General features: G+C 40.8%; 1 protein-coding gene across 1 annotated transcript in view; it reads left to right on the top strand.

Moving 5' to 3' along the window:
• The first annotated feature begins 262 nt into the window (after positions 1–262).
• The window catches only part of vkorc1l1 (vitamin K epoxide reductase complex, subunit 1-like 1), a 48,982-nt gene continuing 34,963 nt past the window's right edge, over positions 263–14,281 (top strand). Inside the window, exon 1 of the mRNA XM_073053549.1 lies at positions 263–517. Within this exon, the coding sequence (XP_072909650.1) occupies positions 327–517 (191 nt within the window). The 5' untranslated portion in view covers positions 263–326. The remainder of the gene's footprint in view (positions 518–14,281) is intronic.

The raw sequence follows: 14,281 nt of genomic DNA, 5'->3' as shown, positions 1-14,281 counted from the left end.
GTTAATTAAAATTTATCTATAGCAATCACGGACCAACCTACTCCCAATTGCAATCAGTTATCTGTTTTTCAACGGAGCATCATTAAGTCAAACCCATCCAATGGTCAATGGTTTGCAGACTGTATTAAGCCAGCGGTAGGTGGTACCAAACTAGCCCAGAGCCATCATCCACTCTCCTCCCACCTAACGGGCGCCGCTCTGATGACGACGACGCTGGGATGGGGCAGGGATGACGCATTTGGACGACGTCGGCAGTGCCCCGGCTGGCCAATCGGAACGCGCTACGTCTCGGTCTCGGCCTCGGCGGCGGACTGAGGGGGGGAAAGATGTCGGCGCCCATCCTGAAAGTGGCGACCCCGAAATGGGAGAAGGTGGCGAGGGGCAGCGTCTGTCTGCTCGGGGTGCTGCTGTCCGTCTACGCCTACCATGTGGAGAGCGCCCGGGGCAGTGACCCCGGCTACGTGGCCATGTGCGACTTCAGCGAGCAGATGAGCTGCACCAAGGTGTTTGGCTCGAGGTGAGTTGGCACTGACTGCGCGGCGGCAGCGGGAGAGGGGCGGCCGGCCGGCCTCCCGGGCGCTGTCTCCCAGACAGCTGTGGAATGCAGCCGCAGCACTCCATTCATTGCTGAGGCAGATGCTGCCACTTGTGCAGGGAGGAGGGGGTGCGGTGGGTTGTCGCCAGCTCTTCAGGTTGAGGGTTCTGACAGGTGGGGGACGGGGTTGCTGGTATGGACAGAAAGTGCCTCATTCCTGGAGAAGATGGGATTGTTCTGTCTGTGCTGTTGTCACTGAAACCCGATGAGTGAACATCTGTTTTCTACTTAACTGAAAAGTATAGGTTATTATCTTTTCTCATTTGTGTCTTATCTAGTGAGCGCATCGAGTCTTAATGCGAACAAAGATGTAGCTAATGATTTGTCATTGATGATCATCTATTTTAGCTGTTGATTGAAGGCAGATTGTGGTTTCACCAACATTATGCCCGTAGTTTTCTATAGTTGTGTATGGGTTGCTGATTAGTAAATAGAGATAGTCGTTGAAGCATGCCATTATGCTGGAATAGTATAATAAGTGTTACTCTTTCTTTAATTGCAATAAACCCAAGTGAATAAAGTTTCATGTTTTGGGAAGGTCTGGACTAGTGCAGAAGGATCCATTTGTGACTGATGTGTGTTTTATAAGTACTAGTTTGTACATTAAACCATGTTAAACAACATGAATTGACAGATCCGCTACATGTAACGTTAGGCTATCCTGAGCAAATATTTGGAGCTTGTTTACTAGGGGATTTGTAAATTTGTCAGTCATGTAGTTCATAAGCAAAGAGTAAATGTGCACAACTATGACAAAATGACCTTGAACTGAATGTGAATCTTCAATGAAGATATTTCTGAAACAAGCTGAACTTGCATTCACTGGGTACAGGTTAAATTCTTTGTGATTATTGTGTGCTGTTCTAGTATTTATTAATATCATTAAAGGAGTAGTTGATATAGTTGAACTGGGATCGGTAGTACCTCATTATTTGACCAACACATGGACAAGTTTGCAAGGAGTTTGGGTTTTTTAAAAAAAAGGATTTCTTATAATTCACCGCCAAGATGAAGCAAGAAATGAAGGCCCCACTCAAATATTGGCAAACTAAAAGTTTGCTTGATTGAACCATGTGGCATATTCTTTTGACATACCATAATGACAGGTATAAGATGCCATAAATTGATGGAATTCTTGAAAAATCTGTTACAAATACAGCAATAAAGCAGGGATTTAAACCCATGTGGACAAATCAGTTGCTTGTTAGGTGGGCTGGTTAGAGGCGGGGGAAGATTTATTGATTTCAGCTTGACTGAATTTCCCCCCTTTTTGCCAACTTGATTTTTTTGGGCAATAACTTGATAAAAAGAATACCTTTTTCAAAAAAAAATTGAAATACCACAAGTCTTCAAAATCTCCTTTAAAACAATGATTCCTACTATAAGAGTGCTTTTGCAACCCAAATAGATACAAGTCAGTCTAGATATTAGATTCTGTTTTAAACCTTTTTGAAACCATCAGCGTTGCTATGAAAAAGCAAGGATGAAATTGCATTGGCAAAATATGGTCCAGTAAGTTTAAAACTTGAAAGAATGGAAACTTATTTAGTTTGTAAGGATATTGCATTAACTCACAGATCACATACCAAAGGTTAGGGATTAGGAATATTTTAGATGGCTTTCTTTTTGCTCAGCCTAGATGGCATTTTGTACAGCAAAGTTCTGTGACGTTTTTCTTTATTATTTTGCTATACAGTTAGTCAAAATATGAGCCAATTTGTTTTCCCTCGATGATCAGCCCATTTAAATGACAAATATTTTCCAAAGAGTTTGCACAGCTTGGTTTATACTTTATAATGAAACTTTCTAAATTCATTTCTTCTTCATTGCTGGAAGTGCCCTTGTAACTCAGTGCTATCTTTTGTGGTATGTGCCACAAATCACACTACTCCCATTGATAGACGGCAATAATTTTAGAAGTTTTATGTGAGAAAAAAGCAAGCTGTAAATTTTGTTGTGGTCAGCATATTGAAGTCCAGATCATTAATGCCATCGGTACTCATACCAGGATTGTTACCCTACTATGTAGTATTATTCATTTTTATCACTATCATTTAGCTTCTTGTCACTTGTTTGTGTAAATAAGTTTCAGAGGCATAATAAAGCTGTTTTAATTTGAAGAGTGCATGTCTGCTTTAAGATTTTCACTAGCTTCATTTACTTTGGGTTTGGAATTATAGTGGAATTATACAATAATCAAAGGTGGAAAAGTCCAGTAAGTAGTGATCAAAACCAGTGCCTTTAGTTCATCTATAACTTATTGCACTTCACAAAGTAATGCAGTATGAGCAAGCAACACTGTAGCTGTCTTTTGTACATTTAATCTGTTATCTTAATGTTAAATATTTATTTCTTCCTTTAAATAGAGGAGGGCAATAGAATTAAGGTGGTAAGGCAGTCCGGCAAGGTTTCTCCATGTTTAGTTTACATACTGATGATTGCTTGCTTTGTGCAAGATTGTTTATATATGATGTACTTGATAGTGTTGGAACAACACATTTCACATCATTTAGGACAGTGATAATAAGCCTGGTTTGGAGTTGCATGGAATTTTTAGTTGTCATTCTTTTCATCCGTCAGAATGTAGTAGAAACACATGTTTAAAGATCTCTGGATTTTGTTTTGAGGGGCTGGGAGTAATTTGATCAGAAATGTGTTAAATACTGTTTACATTTTATTTTAAAATGAGAGTAGATGAATGTCATTTGAACACGGTAGAACTGTTACAAGAGCTGTTCCTCCAAACTATGGATGTGAATTATTTCTCTGATTCAAAATGTACTTTTGAAGAGGTTAATTCTGTGTGATCAGTCCAACTATTGCCCAAGGTGTTTCTTTGTACAAGTATTTATACTCTTTCCTTAATGTACTGTTGACACCAATGACTTTGATTCCAATTCAGCCTTTTATAATCTCTCAGAATTGTAGCCTTGATCTTGGTAAGGTAACCACACCCTTGCTGTCTGTTAAACAGGTTGGTTAAATAGTTTTGAGTTTCTGGCCTGTCTTGTGTCCTTCCACAGATTTTTTTTAATGTAAAGAGTTATCTTTGTTGGAGATAAGGTTGGAACTTTGTATCCTTTGCTTTCTCGATTTATAGTTTCTTTTGTCCTAAGTCTCCTGTTGATATGTGATTACTTCATTTAGTTTCAATGGGAAGGAACTCCAAAGTCTAAAAGAATTTGAAAGTTTCTTTTTTTTACCTAGGGAGGTTTGAAGTAAATGGCATTATTACCTTCACGGAGAACCTATTTATAACAGGAGAGAGGCAAAAAAATAAGCTGAGGGTTTTACATGAAATTGAGTGGGAGGAGACTTGGAGCATTAATATATCTGCATTAATATTTTGATTTGCATTTTTTTGTCATGGAATAGAGTGCAAAATTTGTGCCATGAATGTTTTTAATATGAAATAACGTATTTGAAATGATAGCTCTCTTTCTTATAAACTCTGAGGAAAATTACTTCCTGTCTTCAGGATTATTCCAATCCCAAGAACACATAGATCGAATTGTTTCCAAAGACAGCATATTAAGGCGATGATTTTAATCAAAATAAAATCCATCTTAGTCTAAATAAAAATTACACTTTGCTCCCTTGATGGTTTAACTAGTGGAGCCCACAGGTCAGGTCTGTCCCAGTCAATTCACCCTGCTCTTTGATGAGTTAGGATGACTTTGCTAAGGCTGAAGAAAAGTTGCTATAGCCAGTCTTTATGCTTAGCCAAAAAAAAAGCAACTTTCCAGTGTCAACGTAGCTATATAGGACAGCTTGTATGTCAGGCAGTAAGAGTTTTATTGATGCTTTCTGATTGTTGACTCCCCTAGTGCTTGCGTACTGAATAACGATGATCATACAGGACAGCCACTGGAGTTGTTTCCACTAAATTAGCACCAATATCATCTCCACAAAACTGCCTTCACTGGAAGCATTAGTGAACGGTGTTGAGGACCGAGTTGCACTCTGTTCTGCTGGGCAGTCATGTTATTCTGAAGCAGACAGTCTGTTTAGAACTGGTCAGTAGGGAGGGAATACTCAGTGGACAAGGGAAGAAAAATCAAAAGTGCTCAAAGCATTCTCAAAACAGAAGGTTATTGAGGCTTCATCTGTGCTTTAAGAATAGGCATAAACTTTGTGGAAGATGCATGCTACCTCACAAGCTATATGTGCGTTAGTCCTGTCAGGCAACTCTTTTCACCATCTCTGGTGGAGCCTGACGATTCCACATGGATGCTATCAGTTAGTAAAGAACCCATAAAATGGATTGGCAGCAACTTGTCCTCAGTCCTAAGGGGCTGCGCGAGAGGATTCGATCTGAATATTTTGGGTAATTTCAGTAAAACAGAATTGGAGATGAAGAGGCTATTGAGCTGTAAGTTAATGATGAGATTGGGTTAGTGAAAATAGTCACATTACACTAGATGAGACTATACGACATAGAAGAATGAGGCTTCTCCACCATTCCATCATGGCTGATTTATTATCCCTCTCAATGCCATTCTCCTGCTTTCTCCCCGTAGCTTTTGATGCCCTGACTAATCAAGAGCCTATTAACAGGCAACACGAGTGAATCTGCAGATGCTGGAGATAAATAAAAACACAAAATGCTGGCAGAACTCAGCAGGCCAGACAGCATCTATGGGAGGAGGTCACTACTGTTATGAGTGATGAACAGACCTGATTGTCAATGGGGTGCAGAGTTAACCATTCCCAACCCCCCTCCTGAGAACTACGAACTATTGCTGTTGCTATGCTGCTCATGAGAGAGAGAGAGGGAAAGAGATGAAACACAGGCAAGAACATCTGCTACAGATAAGAGGTGGAAAGAGACTGTTGATTTACTGTATTTTTACTCTTCCTGGATTATTTACCTTCCACTTCAAGAACCTTACTTTGCTCATTAACATTCCTCAGGGGATAGCAGGAGTGGCCTGATTTGATGGACACGGTCATTCAGAGTTGATGGATAGCTGAGACCCCGTGAGTGGGGATAAAAGACAGATCTGGAGAGACACCCTTCAGACACACCAGTGGACACTGACTCAGTGTTGGGAACCCACAGAAAGGTGGGCGCTTCGGAGACCGAATCAGGAGATCGGTCAGTAAAGCTCAGTGTTACAGCAGGGCTGGTGGGAGCTTGTGTGTGTGTCCACTCATGCCAGAGTGACGAGTCCACCACAGAAGAACAGTCTAGCTGAAGAACAGAGGGGTCATAACTGAATGACCACAATGATACGACGGATTAAGAAAGCAACGGAAGGTTTGCCTGCTGTAGCTGTTACCTCTCGCTCGCTCTCTCTCTTCAACCATTTCAATACACCAACCATAACCACCTCAGCATTTATGAACTGAACTCTATACTTTCCTATGACAATTCATTTACCCCTAGACATCGACAGAGCTTGTTTATTATTGCTTATTATTATTCCTACACTTTTAGGTTTATTACTGCTAACTTGTTTTATATGTATATTTGCATTTTTGATACTGTATTGTGTAGTTTACTAATAAACACCTTTAGTTTGGTACCACCAGAATCCAACAGATTCTTCTTTCTCTGCTGGTCAGACACCCAGTTACGGGGTACGTAACACTACCTCCTCCCATAGATGCTGTCTGGCCTGCTGAGTTCTGCCAGCATTTTGTGTTTTTAAGAGCCTATTAACCTCTGCTTTAAATATACCCAATGGCTTGGCCTCTACAGCCGTCCAAGGCTGTGAATTCCACAGATTTGCTACCCTCTGGCTAAAGAAATTCTTCCTCATTTCCGTTCTAAATGGAACTTACTCTATTCTGAGGCTATGCCCTCTGGTCAAAGGCATCCCCACTATAGGAAACGTTCTCTACACATCCATTCTATCTAGGCCTTTCAGTATCTGATCAGATTCAATGAGATTCGTCCCTCCCCACCCCCCCTTACTTTTAAACTCCAGCGGATATAGGCCCAGAGCCATCAAACACTTCTCATTCATTAACTCTTCCATTTCCAGAACCATTCATGTGAACCTCCAATGCCAGCATACTTGTTTTAGATAAGGAGCCCAAAATTGCTCACAATACTCCAAATGTGGTCTGAATAATGCCTTATAAAGCTTCAGCATTACGTCGTTGCTTTTATGTTTTAGTCCTCTTGAAATGAATGCTAACATTGCATTTTCCTTCCTTACCACCCACTCTATCTGCAAGTTAACCTTTACGGAATCATGCACAAGAGCTCCTAAGTCCCTTTGCACTTCTGATTTTTGAATTTTCTTCCTGTTTATAAAATACTCCATGCATTTATTCTTTCTATCAGAGTACATGACCATATACTTCCTTATACGATTTTCCAATTGTCAGTCCTCTATCCATTCTCCCAATCTAAGTCCTCCTGCAAACTCCCTGCTTCCTCAACACTACCTGCCCCCACCTATTTTTGTATTGTCTGCAAACTTGGCCACAAAGTTATCAATTCTGTGATCCAAATCATTGACACAATGTGAAAAGAAGACATCCTAACACCAACTCTGGTGGAGCACCACTAGTCACTTGCAGCAAACCAAAAAGACTCCCTTTACCTCCTGCCAATCTTTTATCCATGCTGGTATCTTTCCTGTAATGCCCTGTGATCTTATCTCGGTAAGCAGCCTCGTGTGTGGCACCTTGTCAAAATCCAAGTAATGACATCCACTGACTCTCCCTTGTCTATCCTGCTTGTTATTTCCTAAAAGAATCCCAACGTATCTGTTGGGCAAGATTTTCCCTCAAGGAAACCATACTGATTTTGGCTTATTTTATCATGTGCCTCTAAGTGCCCCAAAATGTCATCCCTAATAATGGATTCCATCATTTTCCCAACTACTGAAGCCAGGCTAACTGGCCTATAATTTCCTTTGTTCTGCCTTCCTCCCTTAAAGAGAGGAGTGACATTTGCAATTTTCCAGTCTTTCAGAACCATTCCAGAATTTAGTGATTCTTGAAAGATCACTACTAATGCCTCCACAATCTCTTCAGCTACCTTTTTCAGAACCCTGCAGTGTAGTCCATCTGGTCCAGATGACTTAATCTACCTTCAAACCTTTCAGCTTCCCAAGCATCTTCACTCTAGTAGCAACTACACTCACTTCTGCCCACTGATACACTAGAATTTCTAACTTACTATTAGAAATACTTACTAAATTCTTCCACCATTTCTTTGTCCCCCATTATTGCCTCTCCAGCATCATCATTTTCCAGTGATCCAATATCCACTCTTGCCTCTCATTTACTCTTTATATATTTGGAAAAAACTTTTGGTATCCTCTTTTAGATTATTGGCTAGCTTACCTTCATATTTCATCTTTCCTTACAGCTTTTTAGTTGCTGTCTGTTGGTTTTAAAGCCTCCATGTCCTCTAATTTTTGCTGTATTATATGCCCTCTCTTTTTCTTTATGCTGTCTTTGATATCCCTTAGCAACATAGGTTGTGTCAGCCTCTCTTTAGAATACTTTATCTTTAGGATGAATCTATCATGCTCCTTAAGAATTGCTTCCAGAAACTCCAGCCATTGCTGTTCAGCCAGCATCCTTGCTGGTGCCCCCAGCTCCTCTCTCATGCCTGTGTAGTTTGCTTTACTCCACGGTAATGCTGATTATTTTGACTTTAGGTTCTCCCTCTTAAACTCCAGGGTAAGTTTGATCATATTATTTTCACTCTGATTCCCATCACCTTGTCAAATCAGTTTAAACCTTCCCTAATCTCTAACAAACCTGCCCACAAGAATAAAAACACAAAATGCTGGCAGAACTCAGCAGGCCAGACAGCATCTATGGTAGGAGGTAGTGATGGCATTTCGGGCCGAAACCCTTCATCAGGAGACTCCCGAAACGTCGTCACTACCTCCTCCCATAGATGCTGTCTGGCCTGCTGAGTTCTGCCAGCATTTTGTGTTTTTATTTATTTCCAGCATCTGCGGATTCACTCGTCTGCCCACAAGAATATTCGTCCCCTCGGGTTCAAGTGTAAGTCATCCTTTTTGTACACGTTATACCTTCTCCAGACGAGATCCCAATGATTCAGAAATCTGAAACCCTGCCCTCTGCACCAATTCCTCAGCAATGCATTCAGCTGCCAAATCATCCTATTCTTATCCTCACTGTCTCATGGCTCAGGCAGCAATCCAGTCGTTACTACTCTAGACGTCCTGCTTTTCGGCTTTCTTCCTACTCCCTATGTTCCCTCTTCAGGACCTCCTCTTTTTGACATTGGTACATATATAGACCGGGACTTATGGCTGCTCGCCTTCCCCCTTTAGAATACAGTGGACTTGATCTGAGACATCCCAACCCTAGCATCTGAAAGGCAACGTACCATGCAGCTGACTCTTTTATGTCCATTGAATATCCCATCTGCACCTCTAACTATAGAGTTCCGTATCACTACTGCAGTCCTCATCTCCTGTTCCTTCCTTTCTGAGCCACAGAGCCAGACTCATTGCCAGAGATCTGATTGATGTGGCTTCCCCTTGGTAAGCCGTCCCTCCCAAAGGTATCCAAAGCAGTATACTTATTATTGAAGGGAATGGTCACAGGGATACCCTGCACTGGTTGTCTATTCCCTTTCCTTCTCTTGACACTCACCCAGTGAATGATCCGATTCTGTTTCCATCATCCCAGTAAGCAAGCTGAAATTAAAAAGAATATTTTCCCAACCCTTAATTTATGCCCAAAATTAAAAGCTTGGGATCCTTGGCTAAATTGCTGATAGGAACAGTTTATATTTATAATTATGTAATCCAGTCATGATCTAGTACACCTTTATAAGACTCTTCTTGACCTTCTTTGCTCCTGGGAAAATAACCACAGCCTCTATATTTTAACCTTTTAGCTGCAGTTTCTGAGCTACAGTCCAATACCATAGTCATAAATCATTTGCTGTAACCTTATTAAGGTATTCTCAAAGTTCAAATAAATTTATTATCAGAGTATGTGTATGTCACCATATGCAGCCCTGAGATTTGTTTTCTTGGGGTCAATTTTACATCCTCCCCAAACAATATACCACACTGGTATATATTGTACTCCCAGGAAGCTGCAGCGTTAAATGATGCTCTCCAAGTGTCTCACCACTTCCCCCTCTCCATTTTCTAGGATGTATGCACATGTACATCCAGCTGCCTCTGTCCCTATGCACCAGTTAGAAATGTATCATTTGGTTTATAGTCTTTCAGCCATTGTGCCTTGCTCCACTATCCAGGTCATGCTCTCCTCTCGCTGCTGCCATCAGGAAGAAGATAAAAGGGGGCTCAGGACACACACCATCAGGTTCAGGAACAGTTATACCCCTCGACCACCAGGCTCTCAAACCAGAGGAGATAACTTCACTCACCCCATCATTGAACTGGTCCCACAATCTATGGACTCACTTTCAAGGATTCTTCACCTCATGTGATACTTAATGTGCTTTATTTATTTATTTAGTATTTGCATACTTCGGTGTCTCTTACACAGTGGTTGTTTATTTGTTGGGTGTTGTGGTTCATTATTGTGTTTCTGTGTATGCCTGCAAGAAAAACAATCTCGGGGTTGTATATACAGGCGTATGTAATTTGATAAAAGCTCCTCTACAACTAAAGCTGACTGGCCTGTAGATGAGTGGCATTTCTGTGCACCACTCCTTAACATAAGGACGTTAGGAAGGCTAATAGAATTTTCGACTACATAATGCACTCAAAGGAGTTCAAGTCTAGAGATGTTCTCCTGAAGCTATATAATGTGCTTGTGAGGCCACACCTTGAGTACTGTGTACAATTTTGTGAGAGATGTGAAGACACTGGAGAGAGTTCAGAGAAGGGTGATGAGACTCATTCCAGCTCTGCAGGGTATGAGCTATAAAGAAAGATTGAAAGAGTTAAATCTTTTTAGCCTAAGTAGATGTAGAATGAGAGGAGGTATCATAGAAGTATTCAAAATCTTTAAGGGTATAAGGTGGATGCCAGCTGCTATTTCAAAATTGATCCATCATCAAGGGCACGATGCTATAGGTGGAATCTGTTAAAAGGAGATTTCAGACTAACATCAGGAAGCATTTCTTTACCGTGAGTTGTGGACACATGGCACAAACTACCTAGTTGTGTAGTTGGGTGTAGTACCTTAGAGACTTTCAAATCTAAACTCAAAAGTTATTTCAACACACTATGTGAATAGGAATTTGGCAAGCTTTGTTTGGCCGAATGGCCTGTTCTTGTCAAAAACTTTCTAATGTTACAATTTTTCTAATCCTCTAGTGTCTCCCCAGCATCTAGAGAGTGTTAGAAGATTATGACAAGTGCTTTTTGTTCCCCTTCTCAGAACCATAGGAAGCATCCCATATAGAACTGATGTATTGTCTGCCTTTCTAGCAGCTTTGTATCAATTCTCATCCCATCCATTACTTCTATTGCCTAGCCTTGTACTGAAAGCTTGGCACCTTTCTCTGCCTGAGAAAGATTGATGCAAAGTATTTAATATTCCCTCTTTACTCATCTTTTAACCCTTTTGTCATTTAAATAAATACTTCTGGATCCAAAACAAAAGTTAGGAAGAAAATTTAACTGTTGTTAAATTTGTTTCATGTATGGTATGTTAGACATTTACTGTGAAGCTCCTGTGTCAGAGGGAGAACGTGTACTATCATCTGTACATCAAGGATATTTTGTTTTCCTGTTTGTTTCATTAATCTTCAAAATTAGAGTTGTTTCTATTTTGAGGTGATTCATTTTACTGAACTATTTGTATTTGGAAATGATAATGGTTTGCAGACAGAACAAGCAATTGTAGCCTAGTGTTTTAATCTAATCTGATCCATTTCAAATAGTTGTCCGGTTCACATTTTGTCATAAGATATCCTTATGCAGTCTACATGTAACAAGCCACTGGTAAGGTGGGTAAAATGCGGTAGTGAATACTTTTGAAATGGGTGTGAGGTAATGCATTTGGCAAAGCAAGGGATTACATAATAAATACTGTATAGTGGAGCAGGAGTTAGACTTGTATGCTTGCAGTTCACTGATGAGATATCAGATACTTTATTAGTTATGGATAAAATGTAAATAGGGGAGGGGAGATGCTGGAGCTGCATAACATACTCTGCTGTCGGAGAGGGGAGACTGCCTTTTGATTGTTCTGCTGTCATTGAGGAGAGCCTTTTGATCGCTGGGGTTCGTTCTGCTATTGGAGAGGGGAGAGGCTGTGGTGCTGTGCCCAGAGCACGTTACCCAGCTTTTCTATGTTTTGGATATGGACTTGGAACTACAGACTTTTTTTCAGTCTTTGGTTTTTTTATTCTGTATTTTTCACCCAATCTTTCATGGTTCTTTGTGTGCAGGGGAAGGGGGATTTGGCAGTTGATATGCCTATTCCGTTTTTTCCTTTGTGCGGGAAGGAGTAATTTCAGGGGTTGATGAGCATACTGCCGTTCTTAGTTTTGTGGCTAACTGGGGAAGAATTATTTCAAAGTTGTATACTTTGATAATAAATGAACCTTTGAACCTACTGGTTAGTCCACACCTGGAGAGCCAAATATAATTCTGATAACTACAGTGTAAGGCAGCTATCTGCAAAATGAGATATCAGAGTAGTTCAGTATTTCCATTGGTTGGCAATTTCCATAATAACAGCAAGGAAAATTTGGGTCTAATTACAAAAGAAATTTAGCAAAAGGTGACTGCTACTTTCTACAAGATTTTAACTTTAGATGGAGACTCTTTGTTATGGAAAAGGAAAAATGTTGACATGACCTTACAACTATCATTTTGTTCATACCAGGTTCCAGATAATTGTGGGCAATGTTTTACTGTGTATTAATATCTTTGAGATGTAAACTCAACTGCTCACAAGAGCCCACTTCTTATAAGTGGAGTTTTATAGAAATATTAAAAATAAATAGGTTAGGCCATTTGGACCTATGTCAGGGAGTTCCCTCAGTTGGAGTTAAGGACAACTATCCACAAAATGAAACATCAAAGTAGTGAACAGAATCATACTGATCATCTGCTTGATCTATTTATTGTTAAGAAACGTCCCTGAGTATATTTAATGTCCTGACCTACGCTTTTGTGGTGGAAAAATCTGCAGGCTCCCTCCCACCCCTTCCCCTCCCCCAACAATAGACACATTCACTTTATCTTGTTTCAAAATCTGCATCCTAAGGCTATGATGTCTGGTTCTAGACTCTTCAACCATCAGAAACATCCCTCTGCCTCTAGTCTGTTTAATTCTGTTAGAACTTTATAGGTTTATCTGAGATCTTTTTAGCTACTATGAGTGTTGGACTAATCAGTCAAATCTCTCATCATACATCCGTCCTGCCATCCCAAATATCATTGGAGGAAATGTTTGTTTACTCACATTGCAAGGACACCTTTTCTTGGATAAGACCAAATGTGTGTACGCAGCTCCAGATGGAATTTTACCAGGGCCCTGTACAACTGCAGCATAATCCCCTGCTCATTTTGCATTGAAGGTCAATATGTTATTTTGTGCTTCTAACTACTTGCCGCACTTGAATACTTCCTTTCATGGCCTGGTGTAGCACCCAACCTTACTTGCAAGTTTCCTTTTCCTAATCTGCTACACCTCAGATAATTTTTTTTCTCTATACAACCAAAGTAGATAGCCTCACACATATCTATAATTAAACTGCACAAACCATCTCCCCAACCCTCTACCAAGCTTGCCAAAATTGCGTTACAGCCTTGCCTCTATTCTCACTTTTCCTGCCCCTCTTTGGAATGTCGGACAAAACCTGAGTGCCTGGAGGAAACCCACATGGTCATATAGATAGATAGATAGATACTTTATTCATCCCCATGGGGAAATTCAACATTTTTTTTTCCAATGTCCCATACACTTGTTGTAGCAAAAACTCATTACATACAATACTTAACTCAGTAATAATATGATATGCATCTAAATCACTAACTCAAAAAGCATTAATAATAGCTTTAAAAAAGTTCTTAAGTCCTGGCAGTTGAATTGTAAAGCCTAATGGCATTGGGGAGTATTGACCTCTTCATCCTGTCTGAGGAGCATTGCATCGACAGTAACCTGTCGCTGAAACTGCTTCTCTGTCTCTGGATGGTGCTATTTAGAGGATGTTCAGGGTTTTCCATAATTGACCGTAGCCTACTCAGCGCCCTTCGCTCAGCTACCGATGTTAAACTCTCCAGTACTTTGCCCACGACAGAGCCCGCCTTCCTTACCAGCTTATTAAGACGTGAGGCGTCCTTCTTCTTAATGCTTCCTCCCCAACACGCCACCACAAAGAAGAGGGCGCTCTCAACAACTGACCTATAGAACATCTTCAGCATCTCACTGCAGACATTGAATGACGCCAACCTTCTAAGGAAGTACAGTCGACTCTGTGCCTTCCTGCACAAGGCATCTGTGTTGGCAGTCCAGTCTAGCTTCTCGTCTAACTGTACTCCCAGATACTTGTAGGTCTTAACCTGCTCCACACATTCTCCATTAATGATCACTGGCTCCATATGAGGCCTAGATCTCCTAAAGTCCACCACCATCTCCTTGGTCTTGGTGACATTGAGACGCAGGTAGTTTGAGTTGCACCATATCACAAAGTCCTGTATCAGTTTCCTATACTCCTCCTCCTGTCCATTCCTGACACACCCCACTATGGCCGTGTCATCAGCGAACTTCTGCACATGGCAGGACTCCGAGTTATATTGGAAG

This window comes from Hemitrygon akajei, chromosome 8 (assembly GCF_048418815.1).
Source record: "Hemitrygon akajei chromosome 8, sHemAka1.3, whole genome shotgun sequence".
Lineage (NCBI taxonomy): Eukaryota > Metazoa > Chordata > Chondrichthyes > Myliobatiformes > Dasyatidae > Hemitrygon > Hemitrygon akajei.
This window is presented reverse-complemented; position numbering and strand designations above follow the sequence as displayed.